The sequence below is a fragment of the Pinus tabuliformis genome, chromosome 3_2, assembly GCF_031772625.1.
Source record: "Pinus tabuliformis cultivar Carrire ecotype Pingquan chromosome 3_2, CPIR1, whole genome shotgun sequence".
Lineage (NCBI taxonomy): Eukaryota > Viridiplantae > Streptophyta > Pinopsida > Pinales > Pinaceae > Pinus > Pinus tabuliformis.
In genome coordinates, this window is record NC_142302.1 from 464,541,000 (window position 1) to 464,564,435 (window position 23,436).

Genomic DNA, 23,436 nt, shown 5'->3' on the forward strand with positions numbered 1-23,436 from the left:
AATCTCTAGTGGTGCAAACCTCTTTTTTGAGTGCAAAACTTGAGGAAATATTTGCACCTTGAGATATTTGATCCCTCTCGATGCTCAATAGATCCAGAGTTAAGATCGATCTAGGCTGGTTTGATATATATAAAAGCTTGGTGGTTAAGAAAATCTATTTGAAGCTCCGTTGTTAGACTGTAGAACCTAATAAGCTCCTTTGCTATACCGTAAAACCTAATAAGAATATATACCTCTATCTTTGCAAGAGTCAAGGATATTAACTATCCTTTGTTTATTTTTATATTGATGCTATCATTCGATCTCCTGAATAAAACTCAATAACAATTGTATCCAAATTAAGTTGTTATGAATATTTGAGAGACATATTCCAGCAAATTTTCATGTGGAAGTTAAAACTAATGGTTGAAACAATCTAAATTGAGAAACTCCAATAAATTTTAATGCAGACAAAAAAAACATAAACAAAATGTAGGACTGCATGTACAATATTTATTTATTATTTATTATTTTTATTTCGTGTTTCCTTTTCGCTTCTCACTCGAGAGTAAAATTTCAAAGATATAAAATAAAATCAAAAACATATAGAACAACCTAGAAAATCTAATCTTTGAAGGCTATGTAACAAAGTGAGTAAGGCTGATTTTCCCAAGTTTTACCTAGAAGACATGCATCCACAAAGCTATAAAGTCTTCGTGTAATGTGCCTTTATTGAGTGGTTTCCTTTGCCAAATCGGATATGAAAATTGTTTAGGGTTATGATATTTGTTGTGGAAATTAGGATTTATTTTGATCTAGCTAAAAGCTTTTATTGCAATGAATGTCTCACATTAGCGAAGAATACCTTTAAATAGGCTACATTAGAGAAGAATACTATGGGGAAAACCATGGGTTGATAAAACTTGGAGCCCAAAAACCTCCATGCATAAATTTACTATTTTATCTCAATCTTATTTGAATTATTAACTATTGTTTTTTTTTGTTTTATTTTCTTTTTAATTTTTATTTAGTTTTATTTAAATTTAAAATTTTTAATGTAATTTGACCATTAGAGTAAAATACCATGGGTTGTGACACTTGGAGCTTAAAAACCTCCATCCATAAATTTACTATTTTATCTCAATTCCGTTAAAATTATTAGTCATTTATTTTTAATTTTTATGTAATTTGACCATTAGAGAAGAATACCATTGGCAAAACCATGGGTTGCAAAAACCTAGAGCCCAAAAACCTTTGGTGAATTTACTATTTTATCTCAATTTTATTTTTAATTATTAATTATATATATATTTTTTTTATATGTAATTTGAAATTTTAATTATTAATTATTAATTATTTATTAATTTTATTTTATTTCATATGTAAGTTGATGAAGTAAAAAATGTTACATAACAATGAACATAATATAACTTAACATATGTATACTCATGAGCCCGAAATTAAAAAAATATTCACATAATTAACTCCTGCACATCTCACATCAAACACCTACACATCTAACATTTAACGCCTACACATCTATCCCATACTGGACTATAGAGCGCCTCTTGATGCAATGGCATGTTTCCCCCCGTTGTCACGAATCCTTTTTGTTGGACACAACACCACTATGACATGTGCTGGACCTGAGTTTGACTTGTGTCTTGGGCATAGGACACAAGTCAAACTTGTGTTAGGAACATGCCAATTTCGTGATATGTGTCCCCAGAAAAATCCCTCCATGTTGTTTATAACTTGCTTTTGGGTCTATTTTGCGCTCATTAGTTTGTTGTTTTGGAGTTGTAGGAGCATTTGGATTGCAAGCAAGGGAGAGAAATGAGTTTTAGAGGAGATTCAAAGTGTAGGTAAGTGGATTTGTCTTCCATTTTTTTTTTTTAAAATTTTGCTACAGAGATTCATTTTTGCTTACAACAGTCTATTTTTATTCATATAATGGCAATCATGGCTCAATCAAGGGCAATTGGAAAAGGGAAAAAGAAGGGGAGGAATGCCCCCACTGATAATGCCCCCCCCCCTCCAATTTCATCAGGGTCCACAAGTGTTCCACTAGTTGGAAGTGGGGTTATGGGACTCTTCCATCTTGATCTGTGGTTCTAGTATTTACCTTATTTTGTATTTGCTATTTACATTCCCGCCTATAGTATTAATGACTTAGTGAGTCAGTTTTTATGTAATACATTTTGATTTTGATGACTTAATGAGAAAATTGCAGTTTATGGTTCTTTTTTGCAAGTATAAATATTCTATTAATTCAAAAAATAGTTACATCGTGAGGAGCATACCTTCAAAACTCCATTAGCCGCATTCCTACTCGACTTGTTGGCTAAGCGGTAATGACAAAAAGATACTGACAGAAACAAAAGGAAGCTGGGAGACCATACAGAAATTGTCCAAATTAACCAAAAGAGCCCAAGTATTAATATGCAACCCAAAGTCATCCTTGATCATCAATATTGACTGAAGCTGGGTCATTCGAACCATTGGCATGTGGCAGATGAAAGGCCTCATGAACGTGTGCTTCCATGTGCGCCATCCGACCTTCAAGGTGGTCCAGCCTCTCTTGAAGCCTCTTCTATCCTCAACGAAGGGAAACCAAGCAATCCATCATGTGCCATTGATTGTGCTGGGTGCCGTTAATAAGAGCAATGACCTCATTGTTGTCATCATGACGGTCACGGGCCAACTGCTCCACCAATGCTGTAACCTGGTTTATTTGTGATTTTAAAGAATCAAGGACAGAGTTAAGTCCACTCGCCCAGGCGAGATAACATGTTGCTGCTCCACCTCTTCTCTATAATCTTGGTTCTCCACTCGATGTGCTATACCATCATTGTGAGGACTAGCGTCTCTTCGAGATCTCCCACATTGGCATTGCATTATGCTCTTGCTAGCCCCTGCACACAACCCACTCAACGAGCCCAACCCACTCGCCCTAATATCAAGATGGATGAACTTATGGAAGTCTTAAGACTCCTTGCCAACTAACGAGCAAGCTCCAACAAAGGATTGCCAAACTACAAAATACCCTTGACGCGAGTCTGACCACCTTTCGACCACCAAGCTGAGCCGAACCAACAACCCCTCCTGACAGAGCCAGCCTACCACCAACAACGCTGCAAGCCTGGACTACTACCGAATTCTCCCACCTGCACGAGACTCCCTGACCTTACTTCTGAAATTGAAGTTTTGTGGCCTCTGTGAACTACAAACCTGCTACCCCACTAGTGTACCAGATGCACAGGGCTACTGAAGTCAAAGGAAATAGCTGCAATTGGGCAACCATCAACCTCTGCCACCACCCCAGCCAATCCCCACCATACACCAGACACTACTACAAAGACACAACCAAATATAAAGATAAATGATGCAAGAAAAACTTTACCTAAACCCAAGGGAGCGAAGAATCCTCAGTAGCCGACACAAACGCGGTTCGATCCACAAGGTGAAGCACGCGCCCCAACTCCAGAAGCTCGCTCACGACCATGACTACCCAAAATGAGCTAGGGTCCCAAATGATTTCCCTTAGCACCACCTCTTTGACAGAATTGAATCCATTAACATCTGAATTATCGCTTGTCTTTGAACTCACAGAACGGAGGGTAGGCTATGGTTGTGGCTGGTAGCCACCCTGCGCTCCAAGTATGAAAATCCCCACCAACAATGCTCTTCCCATTCCTTGAAACCAATTGTCACGGATCACAACAAAACATGGAGCACAAATAACCACCTTTTGTTTGTCAAACTTCTTATTTTGTGCGCCCTAGCTAACTTCTTTGACACTCCCTATTGTCCTTGTGAGGGAGGGGATTAAATGCCTCTTCATGATCCCTTGTCCCTTCATTCATCGCCCTCATCAGGGAGCAATTCAAAATTTATGGTTTTAATTTCTTTTGTGTTTGTCAATTTATTGTCATGGATGTAGTAGTAAGTACTAGTTGTATCATTGATGATTGTATGTATAATGTATGATTGAATTTGTGTCATCATCAGGTAAATGTTTTAGTTTCTAAATTGAATCTTTGTCCATATTTCATTTTTTTGTGTGATGCACTAATTTGATATATATATATATTATAATGTGTCCTCTGTGTCATATTTCGGGGGTCACTGTGTCACGTGTATTTTTGTGTCCTCTATGTCTTGTGTTGTTGTGTCATGTGACTTAGGTGTGTTTTGTATGAAAATGTGTTTCGAGTCATATATATGTCTCCCACGTGTGGGAAACATGTTTTATATGGCTTGAAATGAGTGTCCATGTTGTTTCATGTGTCTATACAATGCGCTTTCTTTGAAAGAGGATTTCACTCTTATTTTTCACAAAAATACTAGCAATTAAGGGTAATTTAAATTCTTGAAGTAAAAGTTGGCATTTCCTTTATCTTTCCTTTTTGTCCCTTTACCTTATTTTTTAACATTACCATTAATTGTTTTAAAATGTTTTAGAGTTGTTCCAACCTCATTGCACTTCATATTGAGAAAGTAGAATATCATATCCCATAAAAAATTTAATAGACTTAATAGTTTTAAGGATTTTAGGATTGGTAGTGTTGCAACATTTTCAGTTAATTCTATCATGTATGAGGGTATATGATTTTGGAATTTAATCAAGAGCATCGAGCCTTTTATGTACCTCAATGTTGATGGTTTTGATCGTTGAATTCCTATTTCATGGCCTTAGCCAAAATGTACCCTTAAGTGAAACCAAAATCATTGATTAGTCATCTTAAGCTTTTTCTACCATATTTTAGGGGTTGGATTAGGCATTTTCATTAAAATCGGGCAGTGGTGATTGATGTCTCTAAAGGATCGAGGTAGATGCAAAGGCTAGATAAGATAAGTTATGATAATTTTATTAATGTCCTTGTTTATCTCATGTGATGTCAACAAGAAGTATCTTCAACTTTTCTTACTAAAATGCAAAGGGTTATACTAATGATCTTGCTCATTTATTCACAATGCTCTTTTTTCGAAGTTTCAATATAATGTACTCTTTATAAAATAACACATTTATGGGGGTGTATCGTGCAAATTAGGTTAGCACCCACCCATATGAGTGTATAAATACAAATTGACTCTCATCTGTATTACACTTTATTCTATTTTGAGCTAAGTGCTTTCTTGTGTCATTCTTTAGCATATAGGAATCTACATCTTGTGTTTCTCTTGTTTTGGGGTCATCTTCTCTTCTTTATGTTTTTATGGTTGATGTTGATTTAAGGTTGTTTGGTTGGTTCCATTTTATCCTTGTTTATCTCATGTGATCTCAACAAGAAGTATCTTCGTTTTTTCTTTCTAAAATGTTTACTTGTACTAGCCTTATGGTGCTAGATGTGCACCCCTAATCTGTATGTAAGCATTACTAGACATTTCTTCTCAACTAGAAATAGTACATAGTCTTTAGGCATTGTGATAATGTAACTCATCTAATGGACTTCACATTGTTACATATGGATTTCACTCTGTGTTGCATGGGTTTGCAAACCTGGGGGCGGGGTTCTCGAACCCATCCCGAGTTCCTGTCCCCAAGAACTGGGAGCTGGAATGGGTACCTCAGAACCCAATACTTAGTATCTTCGCGCTAGGTTCTTTTGTGTAAACGGCTTCGCCAGACCCCCAAAATAGGTGCATAAACCCTGAAAATGGGTGCGTGAGGGGTTCTTGGCAGCGTTTTTCCTTTGTCTAGAAATCCTTTTCTTCTCACATTCCACATAATGGCTTGTCGCTGGGTTGAATAAGTTCATGGTAGTTCAAAATTCCAGTATCAAACAAACGATAGAGAAATGATTTGGGTATTGGATATCCATATGATATATCAGATGGAAGATAGTCTCCTCTTGCCAAAGAGTAGCTTACAAATAACTTAATAAGTTTAATGCATCCTTAATTAGCCAATTCACTATAATGACATTTTTACAGTTGAAGTTGGGTTTTAGATATTGCTAGGTTAGTGCAGCGGGATTATTGTACCATACTTTTATCTGGACTCTGAATATGGTAGAATCATTCTGGAAACGCTGTTATGTTATTTTTAGTGCAAACCCTATTCTCAGCCTTCATAGTTTACAGGGATGTAGTTAGTAGGTCCACTAATATATAAGGTGTTGTTCATGAAAGGGTTGGTAGAAGGATGGCATTATGTTATCTGGAAATATTCTCGGAGGGACTGATAATAATGACTGTAAGGTCAGCTTCATCTATAGGTATTCTTTGACTCATAGGAATCAAATCATCATTTCTAGCATGAATATGTTGTCCCTGTTATTAACTTTATTATAGACCTTAACAACATTGTGTTTCAACTTTCAACTTAATAATGAAGTGTATGTGTATTTTAAAAGGATTTTAGTTTGCCAGCTAGTGTCATAGATGAGTATTAGATTGTTAGGTTTCAAGTTTCAACTTAAACAATTGTTAACATGTAAGTTGAAAGATTTCAAAATTTATATATATTATAATTTATAAAATATATATATATATATATATATATATATATATATATATATATATATATATATATATATAACATACCCCTGACGAACCCACGTACCCTGTTTCAAAAAGCGACACACCCATCCTTGAACCCATGTTTCCTGACAACATACATTTCTCTCCTTTTTGAACTACGTTCTCATTTATTTACGAAACTTCTCTTTGAAGATCTAGAGCTTGAAAAATCAGGATTCAGTATCAGTCTCCTTTCATTGCTTCCATTGCTATTTCATAGGTGTAGGTAAGACTTTTAGTTAACATTTGCTAGTGTTAGAAGGGGACATGCTACATTGCATGGGGAGTGCTTCTCGACTTTTCCATGCTTTTGGAATAGGTAAAGTTAATGGGGCATATCTCCCCATGTCCTTGTTTTGGGGAAAGTTGAGGGGACATACGTGGTGGGGACATATGTGGATTGTTCCACATTTCTAGGGGACACTTGGGCAATGTTTCCCCTAAAAATAAGGACATTATAATGACCATTATTGTTGCCTAATGACCTTATAAGAAAGATTGTTTTGAAAAAAAAACCTAAAGCACTTATAGATATTTATTATTTATTTTATGCTTTCATTATTCATGTTTGTGTCTTGTCATTGTTTTTCTTAAATTATAATTTTAGGATTTTGGATGGTGTCTCTTTTATCAAGGACCCAAAGGTTTTACTTGACATTTCGTGAAATGTTTGGGGCTGTCTCTACATATCCTTCATATGTGTGTCCCCATTTTCATTTGCCCTTCATCCCCAGACATGTTTTTGTGCCCCCAACTGTCCCGAGATTTGTTTCCTTTCTTTTGTGTCTCTGGATCCCTTGAACCTGTTTCCTTGTTTTAACATTCCCCCCTCTTCAAATACTTGGTGGAAAACTGGTATTAGTATTTGCCATTTGAGTGTGATATTAAACATATGACATTGTACATTGTAGTTTGCCACTTGTGCATGTCTTGTTTAACGAATTTATTGGGTCAAATTCCGATTTTCCATCGGAGAGCATCTTATTTTGGAAATTGGCGAGTTGAATTGTATTTTATTGACCCACACCATTTTAGTGTGATCACCATTTTTGTTTTTCCTAGCCGAACTAAAGTGCACAAAAGCATTTGTTTTGTTGTTCCACAAAAGAAAATTGTTTGCTTTTTGATTAAGAATTTTCATGTTAGCCTTTTTCCAATTGACTGTTCTTGAGCGTATTGGTAAAACTGAGTTTGGTGTTTACTTTTTGTCTAAAAACCATCTTGATAATGGAGCTATATATAGATAGGGTTAAATGCATGGGTGATACATATGCATAATGAAACACACTTATTTGGATGGGATCTTTATTAACGAGTCACCACATTCATGCCTATGTATCACTTCAATCTACATATATGAGATCCTTGATAAAAATTTGAGTGCTTATGTTTGAGTAGTGTTAGGTAGCATTGATACTCAGGTATTTTCTTTCCAACTTGTTTGTTACATTGAGTAAATTCCTCATGCAAATATCAAGTTCTTTTTTCTCTACTTACAGTACGAAGGGACAAGTCCCTAGAACTAGGAGGTGTCTCATGCATTAGGAGTGGAAGTGGGGATGCCCTTCTTGCACTATGGTTTGGGAATGTTCCAGCTTGTTTAGGGATGTACTCTATTCCCCAAACACACCTTGGTGGTGTTTTCTTTAAGTGTTGTGCACGTAGTGCCCCCATAACAGTCACCGTGGTCCTCATTGACCCCCATAATAGCAAATCTCAAGTCCTCAAGTGGTCACCATGCAAATCTCAAGTTCTTTTTTGTCTACTAACTTTACTAAGGGACAAGTTCCTAGAACTAGGAGGTGTCTCATGCATTAGGAATGGAAAAGGGGATGCCCTTCTTACACTGGTGACTGAGGTGTGGGATCTCTCCAGCTTGTTGAGGGATGTATTCTATTCCCCAAGCACAATAAGGGGGTCTCCTCTTTAAGTGTTGTGCACATAGTGCCCCTGTAATAGTCACCATGGTCCTCATTGATCCGCTTAATAGCTAGGCCAACAATAATATATATGATAGTTTAACTTTATATAATATTATGTATCATGCATAATATAATTTGTTCTTGATTTCTTTGTTTGACAATTATATATTACTATTAACATTTTTTGTTATGTATAATATATTATGTATCATATATAATATAATATATACTATGCAAATATTATAATACATATATATTATATATCATCAGAGTAGAAATCATGCCTTCCCACATGGATTCTCTGCCAAGAATTTGATTATGACAAATTGCCCCTATTGAAGATTCGATTCAGTTTCAAATTTTCTCCGTGGGTAGTATGAATTTCAAGTTCACCCTTTCATATTCTTTTGTATAGCGTCTACCATTCTGGTCGCACCGTTGAGCTATTTATATTTTTGGCTCCGTGGCTCACTCTACAGATTTGTTGCATCTTCAATCACCGATGTTCATGGTTTTGCATATTTGGAATTCATCCAAGTATGTTTGCAATCATTCTTGTGAGATTTCCAGCTTTTGTTTGACAATCTTTTATGCCAAGGTCTTTTTTCTTCACGCCTCTCTGATGTGCGCTTTGTCATGATACTTCATTGTTGATTGATTGAATGCTTGGCCTACTCACCATTGTGGGTTGGCATTTGGCATTTCTTTTGCTGTATGTAGTTGTGGAAAGCAATCATGCCTATGCAATGCCTTAATTGAGGGCCTCCTAAATAATGTGATCATGTCTCAATGTGTACATAAAGTACATTGCATAACAATAATACAATACATACTAATACTAATAATAATTCAAAGTTCTCGAATGTCTCTTTAACATGTGACCACACATCAGATCTCGTTGTAAAAATCATACATTATAATAAAAAATATTTTGTCATATATGGGTTTTAATTGTTTATCTTAGTGTTGGATACTCTTAGTTACTGAATGCATCTGTTTGTAATATTGGCATTAGAGCTCATTCGAAGGGATCTTTCATTGCTGTTCAAAGTGTTACAATCTCCAAAGCATACAATAAGTTTGGATATTCTTATTTATTGAATAGATTGGTCTGTGACATCGATATTAGACTTCCTTCTAAGGTATCTTTCACTGCTGTTCAAAACGGTCCACTTTGCAAGGTATACAAGAAGTTTGATTCCTAGCTTGTGGCCAAATTTTTCTTGGAAGCAAATTAAGGAAGAACAACAAGACAATGTCCCATTCATCTCTCTGCCAATAAACTATTTTTACATATTAGAATAATTACATATGAAAAAAATAATTGTAGAAATTGCTGCAGAAATCACTATAGAAATCGATATGCACAACCTTCAGTTGGTTCTCCTATTGTGCCACTACCATACAAAGTCACTGTTACCCATTTAGATACATGTGTAATCCTAGGTGAAATTTTCTCCTATTTGGCAGTTTTCCAGCCAATATCCCTACCATGATCCACATATAGCTAGCCTTAGATGCCTCTCATTCATGATTTGGTGGGTCGTCTTTTATGAGGTACCTTAACCTTTTTTGCATTTAGATGCTTTCATTCAATGTTGTAGGCATTCTAGTATGGATCACACGTTGAAATTGGATTATAGAATGCTATTGGTTGTCCCTAATCTAGTTTGACCTTCCTTAGGGTCTTTTCTTTCACGATCTAGGAGGGGCACAAATAGGAGGCCGTGAAGATGGTAGCGTTCTAATGTTATTCATACTTAACACTTGTCATCTTTCCCATATATTTATTGTCTGATCTTTTGATGGGTTTTTGTTAGTCGCTCATATTGGTTCACTGTTGGCCTTGTCCTATGTGAAGAAGGGGTTAAGTATACTTGAGGATGATGCAACCGTAAGAAAAGAAAGAGCATGAGCCGAATGTTAAAACGCAAAAGAATGGCAAAGGATGTAAAGCAAACAAAATCCAAATTTAGCTTGAGCTCCACCACCTCTTATATAACACATGTCTCCACAATTATTCATGCATATCACACTTATCAAAGTAAAAGAAACTCTCAATAAACATCCTGACCCCAATGAAGTGATAAACTACCCATCATTAAGGGGGTTTTGTATGATCATTTGATAAATCCATAAAGCTTGTTAAGCAATCCATATCAAAGCAACAAAGAAAAAGGAAATTATTAGGGGATTAGAAAAACAAAGGTGAGGAAAGGTAACTCTAGTAGCTAAGTGCTCCCTCTACAAAGGTGCTCATGGAGAATGGTTTTATATAACCTATTATAAGACTATGACAACTTTCATGATTTAAACCCCAAGCCATTACACCTATCACTTACACCTATCATTTGAAAGGATTGGCCTAGGTGTTGTTTCTTCCCTTAGGATTGGAAGCACCTAATAATGTCATGTGATAACCCTCCCATACCCAAGTGAGGTAACTTGTACACAATTATAAGCTAGGTGGACATTTGAAGACGATACTTGTGTGAAGCACTTTGATGGCTTTGGCATGAATATGGTCCACCTAGATGATTTTATGGTTCTTGTACCCATGCTGTTGATCTCACTTGATTCCTTTGGTATGTGCTAGATGGTTCTTGTTGGTGTAGCTAGGATTCCTTAGGGGATAAGTGATGATTCTCCAACACATTGTAGGGCATTTCCAACCCCATTGCATGATGATGTAGAACACTCGATGGAGGAAATTGGAGCCTTGTTGAGGAGAGTTGGATTAGATGGTGACTTTGCATTGTGACCCTCCTCCAACCCTAGGACCTTAGACATTGAGCTTTGGTGCCAAGAAATTGTGTTGAGTGATGGTGCACCCTTAATGGTGATTGATGGTGTTGATCAGTTTGGACCACTTTGGAGGGGTAGATGCACATTTTACCTCGATGATGTCATGCTATTCCTTTAGGTTGTCATCCTAGTTCTTCATTGATGATGACGTGAGCCCTTTTGAGGATGACACAGGCTTTGTTGGGTTATGTTGGTGATATGCCACCTCATTTGGATGGAGATCCATGACATAGGGGATAAGACATGTCCCTTAAGTTGTTCCTTACACTTTTTCATGGAGAGACATGCCCTTTGGATGATAATGTCACCTTTGGAGGACATTAAACTCACGCATGTGGGCTAATTGAGGTTTAATTATATATTTGTTCATTCATTTTTCCCTCTTCAGGGTTCAACTTCTGGCCTATCCACCTTGTACCATAGATTTTATTATATTTTTGAGGTTTGTAGCATATTTTAGGGTAAATCGACTTTAGATACCCTCAATTTCCCATGGATCATTGTTACACTTGTTCATTAGTGATCTCTTCTTTATTGTGTGCAATGGAGGATTGGTAGAGTGATTTTTTCTTGGGTGGATCTTGAATGTGTGATGTGATCTCTTTTCATGAATGCTTATGGTGGATCTTGGATGTTGCATGTTGAAGCACATTAGTTTTCTTTACTTTATTTTGGTTTTATGTTGCATGGGATGTATGTGTTTGTGCGAAGTTAGATTATTTGGTATTTATTTATTGTTTCATTATCCCTTGTTGAACTAAGCCCTTCCTCCTATTATTTGAGGAATAGAGAGGCTTTTTTGTTAATTATTATTATTATTATTATTTTTTTTTTAATTTTTAATTTTTATTTTTATGTTAACTCTTAACAATTCAGAAATTTGAGAACCGAAATTGAAAACCCTAAGGTATGTTAGTTTATTTGCCCAGTTTTGTTTCAATTTAGAATAACTCTAAAAAAACCCTAGAATAGTGTTGTAATATGTATTATGGTTTCCATTTTCCCTAGATTGATAAGGCACTAGTCTTTATCATTTGTGGCATTCTATTTGAAACTCTAAATTTTTTTGTCTTCTTCTCATGGTAACATAGGTTTAAATTTCAGCACAATCTTGGGTTATTAGCATTTGATGACCTTTTGATGTATGCCCTAGGGTTCAGTTGTGGTTTAAAGGTGCATTGGAGAAACTAATTCAAAGTTTGCATTTTCAGGCTTTTTCTAGGGCTGACATCATATTTTATTGGTTGTTATGTGCTATTTTAATTGTCAAATTTTGTTGTAAATGCCCTTAGTTTTCCCTTAAATATAGCCTTCATTTCATATAATTTTTGTATGTTTTTAATGGCTAAATTTGCTGCTGTTATAAATTATTATTTTGCAGCAATTTGTTGCTCAAAAACCATAGTTTTTAGCAGGCTTGAGTTTTTCTTGAATAGGTATGTTCAGGGAAGCTGTTTGAGACTCCTTAGGCTAACCCTAGCCTTTAGATTGATCCATAGGTCCTGTGAACCCAAATCTTGGATTTCCTCTTTCGTCCATTGCAAACTCTAATTTGACATGCCCTTATTCAGTGGATATTTTCATTGTAGGAACTTTAGGGGGCACTTAGCTTAAGCTCCTTACTTGATCCCTAAACCCTATCAGGGAAACCTCCCTTGTGTTGGATTGTGTCCTTCAGTAAAAAGAGTGAAGTAGTTGCTGAAATGAGATTGCGAACACTCTTGTGTGTTGCATGCTGTCTAGGTCACTTAGTGAGGTTTTCCACTAGCTGCTATATTTTGTTATAACAATCACATACCAAGGGAAAAAGGAGGAAAAATTGTGTGGGGCAAATGGTGGAGTGGGAGATCTCAGGCATGTGAAGGGTTAATGAGTAAAAATATTTGTCGTTGATAGGATAAAGTAGAAAGTATCATGTTAAATTATTTACTATTAAGCTATCAGGGCTATTGATTTAAAAGGGAAGGAATACTTATTTATAGATGTCCTCATATTGCTCATGCATGCAGACAAAAATATGGTAAATAAAATTTAAACTACTGATGGAGGGTTTATGGACACATCCATCACATAAATAATGAATATAGATCAATCTCTCATAATCATTCATTGTGGCTAAGGCAAGTCAAAGGTGCCATTAATGGAAAGCATCAAGGGAACCCAAACTGAATTTTCTTATCCAACCTTTTGAAAAGAGGTTCCTTGCTAGGAGCATTGATTGTTTAAAATGTGAAATTACTAAAAGATTATTCAAATCAGTCAATTATTACAGTAGAATAAGCACAGCTTTGAAAAAGTTTCAAAACATTGATAGTTTTATGAGATGTAGATGAGGAAATCAGTTTCCTAAATTATTTAAGTCAAATCTTGCTTAAAGAAGTTTAATGATTGAAGTGAATGCAAATGCGAATTCCAAGGCTTGACAAAGAAATATTCATTGACATAGTTAAAAATATTTTTAGAATTCAATTTATAAACATTTATAGGGAAACCCGTAGAGAATCCATTGGAGCTGAAAACCCGCTGAAAACCAATTGTCATTACTAATGAATTTTTATGCATCAAAAGATTGACAGAAGTGTTAGATAAGGGGTGTTCTAAAATTGGGATCAAGCAACAAGAACTTACAAGGAATACCCAATTGTCACCCTAATCACAAAAGTTGTTGCAGGGAACAATCAGCTTCCCGACATCACTTGAAATAAAAATTAGTTTACAATTATAAATATTGGGAGTCCAATTTGACTTATTTTCTACATTTTGAGAATTGCAATTGAAGATGTCCTAATGAAGTCTTTGTCCGTATAGTTCTGAAGTGAAACAATCTAGGGTAGATTGACCCTTTTATGGAGCAATATTGTTCAAAGCTTTGAAGTCCTTGCCGCCTTGTTTCCTCAACTGAGGCAACACCAAGAGTAGCTCATTAAGTGAAAATTACAATCTAGAACGAAGTGGTAGCCTTTTCCTGACCATGCTTTGAGGACAAATCATCCATTTAAGGGGGAGGACATGTAATGTACATAAGTACATTACATAGTAATAGTACATTGCATAATAATAATGCAAACTTATGGGTCACGAGTCATGTCTCTTCCGCATGTGACCGTTCAATGTTTGTATGAAATGTCAAATGCCATTGTACAAATCAATCGATCATATTATCAAATATATTTGATCTTATATGGAGTTTAACTCTTTATCTTATGTTGGATATTTTTTTATAACAATCTAGATGTATTATTTTCTGATTTTCTAAAATTGTGAATGATTTACATGTTTTTTTGTATTAATGAGATATTTATTGCCATCATTTTTTTCAATTAGACTTCTATAATACATTTTTCTCAAATTGTACTGAATCCAAATCGGAATTCAGTAATGGTATAACTATATTATATATCGTAACATATGATATGAAATGATATTTTAAGGTCCGCGAGACTAAAAATAGTCTATGAGACCATTAGTTCCCTGTTTTTCGCTCTTTGCAATTCAGTCCTTTTCCGATTCAAATTGATGATGAGCTGACCCAACCTTCCAACAATCTCCTCGCTAAAAAGACAATGCCAAGAAATTGATGCTAACATGTTCTCATAACTTTCTCTGATGTCTTTGAATGCATCACATTCCAAAATGAAATGTTTTTCCAATTCCACAGCCCCAAACGTGCAAAATGTGCACACCCTTTCTTCCCAATCTTCTTTAGGCCTTTTCCACTGTCTTATTTCACACCGAAGTTGATGTGAGTTGGTCCTTATTTGAGCAATAAGAATCTTTGCCCTCCATGAAATGCTAGCTCCAATGAACTCTTTTTGTTGTAAATCACACGTAGGGTTGAATTCCTCAATGTAATATTTCTTCTTTCTACCCAACTCTTTTCCCCATACCTTTTTACGAAACTTCTCCATAACAAAATCCTTTAGCTCCTTGCTATTTGTGGGACAGGCATTGAGGTAGATATCCCATTTTTGCATCCATGTGTAGTTTTGTTTCATCCATATTTTCTTTCTTTCACTGATGCCTTCATTGGAGATAACATTAGGTCATCTACCTACTCTCATTTGTTCAATTCTTTTTAGGTATCTTATGAGCCACACCATAGCAATTGCTTCAATGGAAGTTACTCCTGTTTCACTCAACGTTATCTCATAAGGTACTGAACTTTTTATTTTGAACTTGCTCATGATCAAGCATTTTTGGATTTTCTCAATTTGTTTCCATTTTGAGATGGGAGTGCTGCTAGCCCACAATTCACACCCATATAGAATCACTGGACAAACTAGGAGTCCAAAAAGCACTTTAATCATTTTCCAATCGCATAACTCTGCCTCTCTACATCTGTTTTGAAGAGCATATAGTGCTTTCCACCCTCCTAAAATTCTCTTCTTTCTGCAGTCCTCCCAATTGAGTTTGTTGTTGAAATCAATCCCAAGGTACTTGTACTCCTTTACTTCTTCAAGAATGTTGTCTTCAAAGAAGAAAGTATGCTGGCTATGCTTCCTTTTATTGGAAAAAATCATTATTTTGGTCTTGCTAGTATTGACTTGCATCCCCACTGCTCTACAAAAATGCTCAAGGGCATATAAGTGCATTTGCAATCCATGGGCCGATTTAGAAATCAATACAATATCGTCAGCATATAAAAGAAGCTTTATCACAAACTTCCCCAACCGAACACCATCTCCTCCTTGCAGATTTAGCCACTCTTCCAATTTATCAATATATAGAACAAAAAGAGTGGGGGATAAAGGGCAACCTTGCTTGACTCCAATGTCACTTCTAAAGCTTTCTGAAATACCTGCTGAGGTTCTAATTTTGATTGATAGAGAAGGTGTTATATATAATATTTGAATATAAGTGTTTTCTTAATATCTTAAATATAAATATATTTTATATGCGAGGCAACACCACACATCCATGCACCGTGACTTTAAAAGGGTTGTCCCTGTCCTTTCATCCATTCCCATCTCTGCTACCCACACCCACAAACCCTGGAAGCTTAGTAAATGTTTAGCTTTGGATTAAATGTGGGTCTCATATGTTCTAAGACCAATGTGCTTGGTTTTTGTAGGTTAGAGGTATTGGAAAAAGAGGTTCAGGAACATATTATATATCTTGATGCCTGATCTATTGTTTGATTAGAGCCTAATCGTGTTGTTTGTTTATATCTGATGGACAGCTAAGCTGAAAATAGTGGTTAATTATTCTGCCAGAGTAAACATATTTTGGGATGATGTAGAGTTGATTGATGGGGTTCAATTCATATATTTCTGTCACTTTACCCCAATATGCTCATTTTCATAATGCTTCTATTTTGAATGAGTGTGTTTAGCCATTAACTGTTTTTTATACTTGGCAATATGGATACAGTTCTTCCAACTTTGTTGTTTGCATTCTTCACCTTATTTTCTTTCATTGGAGGCTAATGTTAATTTAGCACTCATTATTTTTATCTTTGCATTAGTGACTTTGGCTATGCTTTTCGACCTGCTGTCCCATATTTAATGAAACCTTATGTAAAGGTGTTATTGATGCCTTTTACATTCCTTCCATTGATCAAGAAACTGATGAGGAGTTACTTTTGATTGACTAATATGGGTGAAAGTTTTATGTTTAAGAGTTGTATCTCCGCAACTGGATTACTATTTTCATGGATATTACTTTGCCGTGTGAATTCTTCATCTTATATTTTTAATCTGTGTATACCAGTGTCCTGAAATATTTTTTGTTGCTAACTGAGATGGATACAGTTCTTTGTTGGTTGCCTTCTTTACCTTTGCCTCCAGGTTATGCTTGTTGACCTACTGTACCATATTGTATGAAACCTTTCATAGACATTATTGATTGCTTTTACTTCCTTGCGTTGTTCAAGAGACTGACGAGGGGTTCCATTTTATTGACAAAAGCTTTGCATGATGATAAAGAGGTTGGGGAGGGGGTTTTCATTATAAACATCAATTTGGCTATGATTCTAGGAGTGATTGTTGAAGCATCTTTTCTAGCCTGCATCTATGATTATCTGGAACATGCCAGTATCTTCAGTGTAAACTGGCATCTTTAAACCAGGCATTTTTAGCAAGCCCTAGTGGCCATGGATAGACATGGCATCACATCATCACAGTAAGTTATTCACATATTTTCTTTTTAATCTTTTTTACCACCCAGAAATGGTCCATATTAATTTTTCTTTGTAGCTATTATTGTAAGTTATTTAGATCTGTTGGGCATTCTATGTTTTAATCCCTTTCTCATTTCCGGTTTGATGCTGCCTTTTGTAGTTCTATGTTACTAGTTAAGCATTTTTATTTGCACTCTTTTTTTTTTTCTCCATGTAACTAAGAACCCCACCCTCTAGCCAGTAGGCAAGGGTAAGATATTCCTCAGGGCTCAAGGCCACTCAACAATAAGTCTCGAAGTCATTACAACAATATACTTGATATGAGCTCAATATGTCACTTGTGGAATTGAACCTGAGTGGGGAGGAGAACGATCATTCCTCCCAACCACATGAGATAAAACCAATTGACAATATTCATTTGCAGTTCTGGATAACCACTTGTCCATTTTCATTTGCAATTGATCTTCCTAATATTGGTTGCCAATCCATTTGATAGGGACCAGCTCCAATAAGAGGTATTTGCGAGGATTGTTTTTAAAATCCTAACCAGATAAGTGATGATACTTGATGGTTACTAATGACTAATATAAGGGATTTTGATCATGAGTATAGTTGAGAAAGAAATCTATATGATGCATCATGTATTGAAGCTGAATGTAACTCCTTTATTGGAAAGCTATGGTTAAAGTTTGTAGACAATTATACTTTCTTTGTATGTTAGATGTTGCAATTTGGGTAGCATCAAATTTCAATATTCCTGAGTCAATGTTTTGAATGAATAATGATTTCTTTTCACAACTTTTTTCAGTGTCATAAATAACATTCTATCCTGTTATTGAAGAAAGTTGATACACAGATACATAATCTGCCAAAATAGCAGAGCAAGTGTTCTGTAGATGTATAAGAGTTGTCAATGGCGTCATGGTTCAGCAGTGAAGATGGTGGCATCTCAGGCCACCCATGAAGGTTTGATTCCCCGGGAGACACAAATTAGTGGTTTGGGTCATGTGCAAGTCCTGGGTGGTTTTGGTGGAAGAGTAACCCCCTGCATGGAAGTGGCTGTGTTGCACTTGCAGGCCACATGTGGTGCATGACCTCTTTTGGCCAGTTATAATTATTGTTATGAGTTTAGAAAAAATACTTAAAAAAATATTTACAAGAATCAAGGTCTTGATTGAACTGTTTATTATGAATTTTATGATAGAATGTTCTCAGACATTATTTCTAGGCATGTTATGGATTTTGTGGTACGTTTAGCTCCACCCATGCATTGCAGTGTTATGATGAATCTGTAAAAATCATCTACAAGGATCAAGGTCTTGATTGAACTGCTTATTGTTATTCACAGGTTTCATATCTAAGCATGTTATGGATTTTGTGGTACATTTAGCTCCACCCATCCATGCCAGTGTTATGACAAATCTGTGTGTGTTAACTCTGAGATCTGTTCAGCTGTGATCTTAGTTGAGCAGCTATACTCTTCAAATATTATTCTAATTTTTTAAAGATTGGAACTTTTTAAATTTTTGGCATTTCTGTGATGTGTCAGCTCAAAGCCTTTCTACAAGTATATGACCTGATGCACATTGTATACATGTTCATTATGTATTGTTTTCAGTTTTGGGTTGTTTCTAATTTTATGCTTTGCTTCTTCATATGATATCTGTGCACTGTCTTGAACTGCTGCACTACCATTTGTTGCAGTTGCTTATGCATCACCATGTTCAGGAGCCTAGACACAGCACCATGGTAGTCTGCCTTGCAGATAATCTCCGCTGTGTCCTTGCTTCTTCAATATTTTGATATCTATTAGTAGGTCTGTCTTAATAGAAGGTGGATAACTTTTGCATGCGAAAATGGATTCACAGTTTGGGATTTTAGTGCTTTTCCATTATCCTTTTGCTAAGCTGCTGCTTTTGGAGTTGGTTGGGATTGGAAATGCTGGAACTTTGGAAATTTCTGCAGGTTGATTTTTCTTTGGTTTTGCAGATTGAAATTGAAGCACTCGGAGTCTGAGTCCAAAGATAAGTTGGCTGAGGAAAAGCCTCAACGGACTAGAAATGATCGACTTAGAAGGAACATAGATCAGCTTCATGGCCATTCTAGAGAGCCTGGTAGATTGCACTGCAAAAACAAGGCTGAAAAGAAGCTGGATGGCCATAGAGATGAATCTCCTCTTGGAAGTGCTAGATCTTCTGTTTATGATGATAGAACTTCTCCTGTTTTGAGTCATGTTGAGAGCTCACCCAAGGCCAATGGAAGGTTTTCTCCTCCTGTCAACGCGATGCGAAAATCTCCATCATATATTCATGACCTGGGACATTCTTTGATGTATGATAAAACAAGCCATAAAAGCAAATCTGAATCTGGAAACAATCTAAGCGGTGCACATGGGATGCACCACCAGGCAAGCAGAAGCTGGGTTTGTGTTGACGCCTCAAACAATGATAAGCAACAATCTTCAGCAGATGGAATAGGGGGCAGGGAACCTCAAGGAATCTGTAAAAGCTCTGATGATCATAGGCGATCTCCAAGTACAGAGAGAGGTCATGATTCTCAAATGAATAGTTCCTTTGCTAATGAATTCTCCAGGGCTTCTTCTACATTTGCTTCAGGATCAAGGGTTGGTGGTCCTTCAGATTCAAGGAGGATTCCTTCCAGTGGCACTTCAGTTTCATCTGAGAGGCCTTCTAAAGGTCGTCGGTTAGAGGAGGCGCCTAGTGGAAGGTCAGATTGGACAGCTCATTCTACTCCAATGACCAGGGCAATGGGAAGTCCAATAAGACCCCAATTGCCTTCTTTGACAAGTAGACCTTCTGGTGTCCTTCCCCCTCCACCACCTTTCAGACCTGGCATTGATAACCCTGCTATTCTTGGACCATCAAGTACTGGATTTGAGGAAGTGACAGCTACTAGAGATCAGCGAAGGACTGATCGCCAAGTTGGTGGCCATTTCAAAAGAGAAGTCATGGGAGGAACAGGACAAGATGTCTGGAAAGGTGTTGGGAACTGGAATCCTCTTAGTCAGGGACAGGGTCCAGGCAACATGTTCATCCCCTTTCAACATCACATGGCTGGTCATCCACATGGAGGCTTCCTCAATATGACACAGCAATTTCCAGGCCCTCCCTTATTTGGAATCAGGCCATCTCCAGATATGGGTGGTGTTCGCTATCATATGCGGGATGGTGGAGATGCATTTCCAAGTCATAATCGCACCTTTGGTTGGCAAAGACAGGCTGATGACGTCTGTGGTCCCCATATCCAGGTTCCTCTGCATGCATGGGATGGGCCAACATCTTATGGTGAGGAATCCCATGTTTATGGACGACCTGCTCGGGATCAGATTGTCCAAGGAGTTGGTGCCCGCAGCTGGGATCGAGGTACAGATATGTGGAAAGTCAACACACGGGATACTGATGAATCTTGGGGTGGGCCCCAACTTCCTCGAAGTCGTCCCGAGAAGATTAGAAGGGAAAGGTCTCCAACAGAAAGTATTGAGATAAAAAGATCTGATGATTGTCCACCTAAGATTATAAGTGAAAATCAGTCAAGTACTTTGCCTTCTAATGTACCGAAGCCATGTAAGACCAAGCGTGAGAAAATGTCTGTGTATTTATCCAAATTGGACATATCTGCAGGTTTAGCAGGCCCGGAGTTATACAATGATTGTGTTAGAACAATTGATTTGAAAGAGAATGTGATCTCTATCAGTGATGCTGCTGTAATGATGGATGAGAATACTGAAGCTGCAATTGATAATTTCCATTTAGAGGTGATAGTTGCTGATATACCTTTGCTGGCAGCAGTTATAGGCCATATGAATACTGTAGAATGGCTTTTCACATTGACACCAGCTCTTTTAACTGCAGGATTTTGAAAATGTTTCCTTTGGGAATGTTTTATTCCATGTTTTCAAGATAATGAGAGTTGCTTGTATCGTCCTTAATGGCAGGTAGATGCAGATGCAGAGGCTCTTTTAAACAGTTTAAATATGCAGTCAAAATTCTTCCCTAGCTTACCGAGGGACACATTTGAGGTAAAAAAATTGGTCTTTGGTCTCATTGAGTTTGCTATCATTTCCACTTGCTCAGTAAAACAGTGTGTGGGCATAATGGCTTCTTTCTATTGTAAAGTATCTTGGATGCTCATTTAATTTGATTTTGTTGGTTTACTTTACAGAGAGCACTGACACTCTACAAAAATGACCATGTCAAAATTAAGTCTTATGCAAGTCCTGGTGCAAATGATCCGCACAAGGTATTTGTGGCTTCTGAAAGCAGTAAAGAGAGTTTCTGTCATACTAAATTGTACGATAAAACAAATGCTGATGTTGATGTAACAGTAGTATGTGATAAAACATCAACAGATGTGACTTCAGCCAGTGAGTTTACCAATCCTTTAGAATATGCAGTGAAGAATAATACACAGACTGACCAAGAAAACTCTCATATGGTTCTTCAAGATGATGCAAAAATGAATAACTCCATCAGTCCAAGTAAAAACAGCCCAATTTTTGATGTGAAAGAACCAATGGTGAATGTAAAGGATGCAGATATTTTGGGACTGGGATGCAATACTAATTCCAAAGGTTGTTCAGAACATCCTTTGGATGATGTTAATACTAGGGTGTTTTCAGCAGAATGTGAGGATGGTGTCACTGACCCAGAACTGGTGGACAGTCATGATCCGAGAGGATTCTCAGAAGAATCAAATCTTAATACCAGAGTTTCTCCAGAAGAGCTTACTTATGGGATTAATTCAATGCATGTCTCAAAAGTACCTGTGGATCCTGTTGATGCAATAGTCTTGTCAGAAGAGCAGGCTAACATTGTAGGTCCTTTGCAAGTTAACAACGTCCCTTCCCTTATAAAACAAAACATTTCCATATTGAATACGGAAGAGCACAAGACAATGTCAAATAGACGCACAGCAAACATTGATTTCAGAGTGACTGAAAACTCTTCCAGGGACTTTCCTGTACCAATAGACAGCTGTACAGCGATTGCTGTCACAAATAAAGCTGCAGCATTTCTGGAAACTTCCAGTTCTATATCCATGAAGTTAGTGAGGGAATGTGAAGGAGAATCACATTCTATTTCTATGATGCCCAATTCAGAAACTGTTAGTCAAGTCTCTGAATTTCATGAGAGGTGTGATAATGTAGAGTTGGATACTGTAAATGTCGGGTGCTTAGATCCAAATCAACAAGATGTGGATTTGTGTGGTGAGGCTGGAATTCAGCAGGATGAATCACCTGGAAATACAGAGACAGCTCTGGAAAATGCAGTTGAGTCAGTTGATTCTAAAATAGGCATACGGAATTTCAGTCCATATAATCTTCCTGGAAGTACACGTTGAGACAATCTAAGTATTTTTTTTCCCTCTTGTTGATGCCATTCTTGCTCATGTTATATTTCTTGCATGCATTCCTTGTATATGTGGCCAAATTATGGAAATATGTCTCTTTCATAAAGTGCTTTTTGTTGTACATATCTTGTTTTCTTTTTTTTGCATGGTTCTGTTTGTACTGAGAAATTCAATCCACTTGCAGTATCTGTTCTTTGAGGTAAGTATATTTTTTCTTGTCTTTTGTTTTTAGTAACCTATATGTGGTATCGGCAATGCTTTAGATTCAGTGATTAAGGAAACACTTGTATTAGAATTGCTAGTGGTTCTATGTTAAATAACATCATCTTCTGTTAGCTGTAGTCAAGTTTCTCAACTTTAATAATGTTATGAGTTAATAAAGGAGCTAAAAATTTAATCTCAGTAAGTATGCTTAAAAGACGTCTGTATCTTCATTACCATGTTTCCTAGTATGGCCTTCTTGTAGTCACTAATCCTACTTTTCAGCTCTTAACCCCTTGTGAGTATTCATATGAGCTTCCTTTGAAAAATGCCCATAGGATAGTTTTGCCTGAAGTATTGAGAGTTTGATACCTGCTAACATTCTATAGATGGTATTTGGAATGTGATGAACAGACCATGGCACCATGAAATTCAACTATTAAAGATTTTTCTTGAGCATCTGTGATGCTGCTTAAAACTGCTTTTTAGTTGGGGTCTGATAATTCTTTCAGAATG

At 36.6% G+C, this 23,436-nt stretch overlaps 1 protein-coding gene across 2 annotated transcripts in view; it reads left to right on the forward strand.

Annotated features, from left to right (window-relative positions):
• The window catches only part of LOC149181296 (uncharacterized), an 88,598-nt gene extending 65,758 nt beyond the window's left edge, over positions 1-22,840 (forward strand). For both annotated transcript variants that reach the window (XM_089416544.1, XM_089416545.1), the window contains exons 4-6: positions 19,339-21,124; positions 21,305-21,388; positions 21,532-22,840. In XM_089416544.1, the coding sequence (XP_089272670.1) occupies positions 19,339-21,124; positions 21,305-21,388; positions 21,532-22,710 (3,049 nt within the window). In that variant the 3' untranslated portion in view covers positions 22,711-22,840. The remainder of the gene's footprint in view (positions 1-19,338; positions 21,125-21,304; positions 21,389-21,531) is intronic.
• Positions 22,841-23,436: the final 596 nt, after the last annotated feature.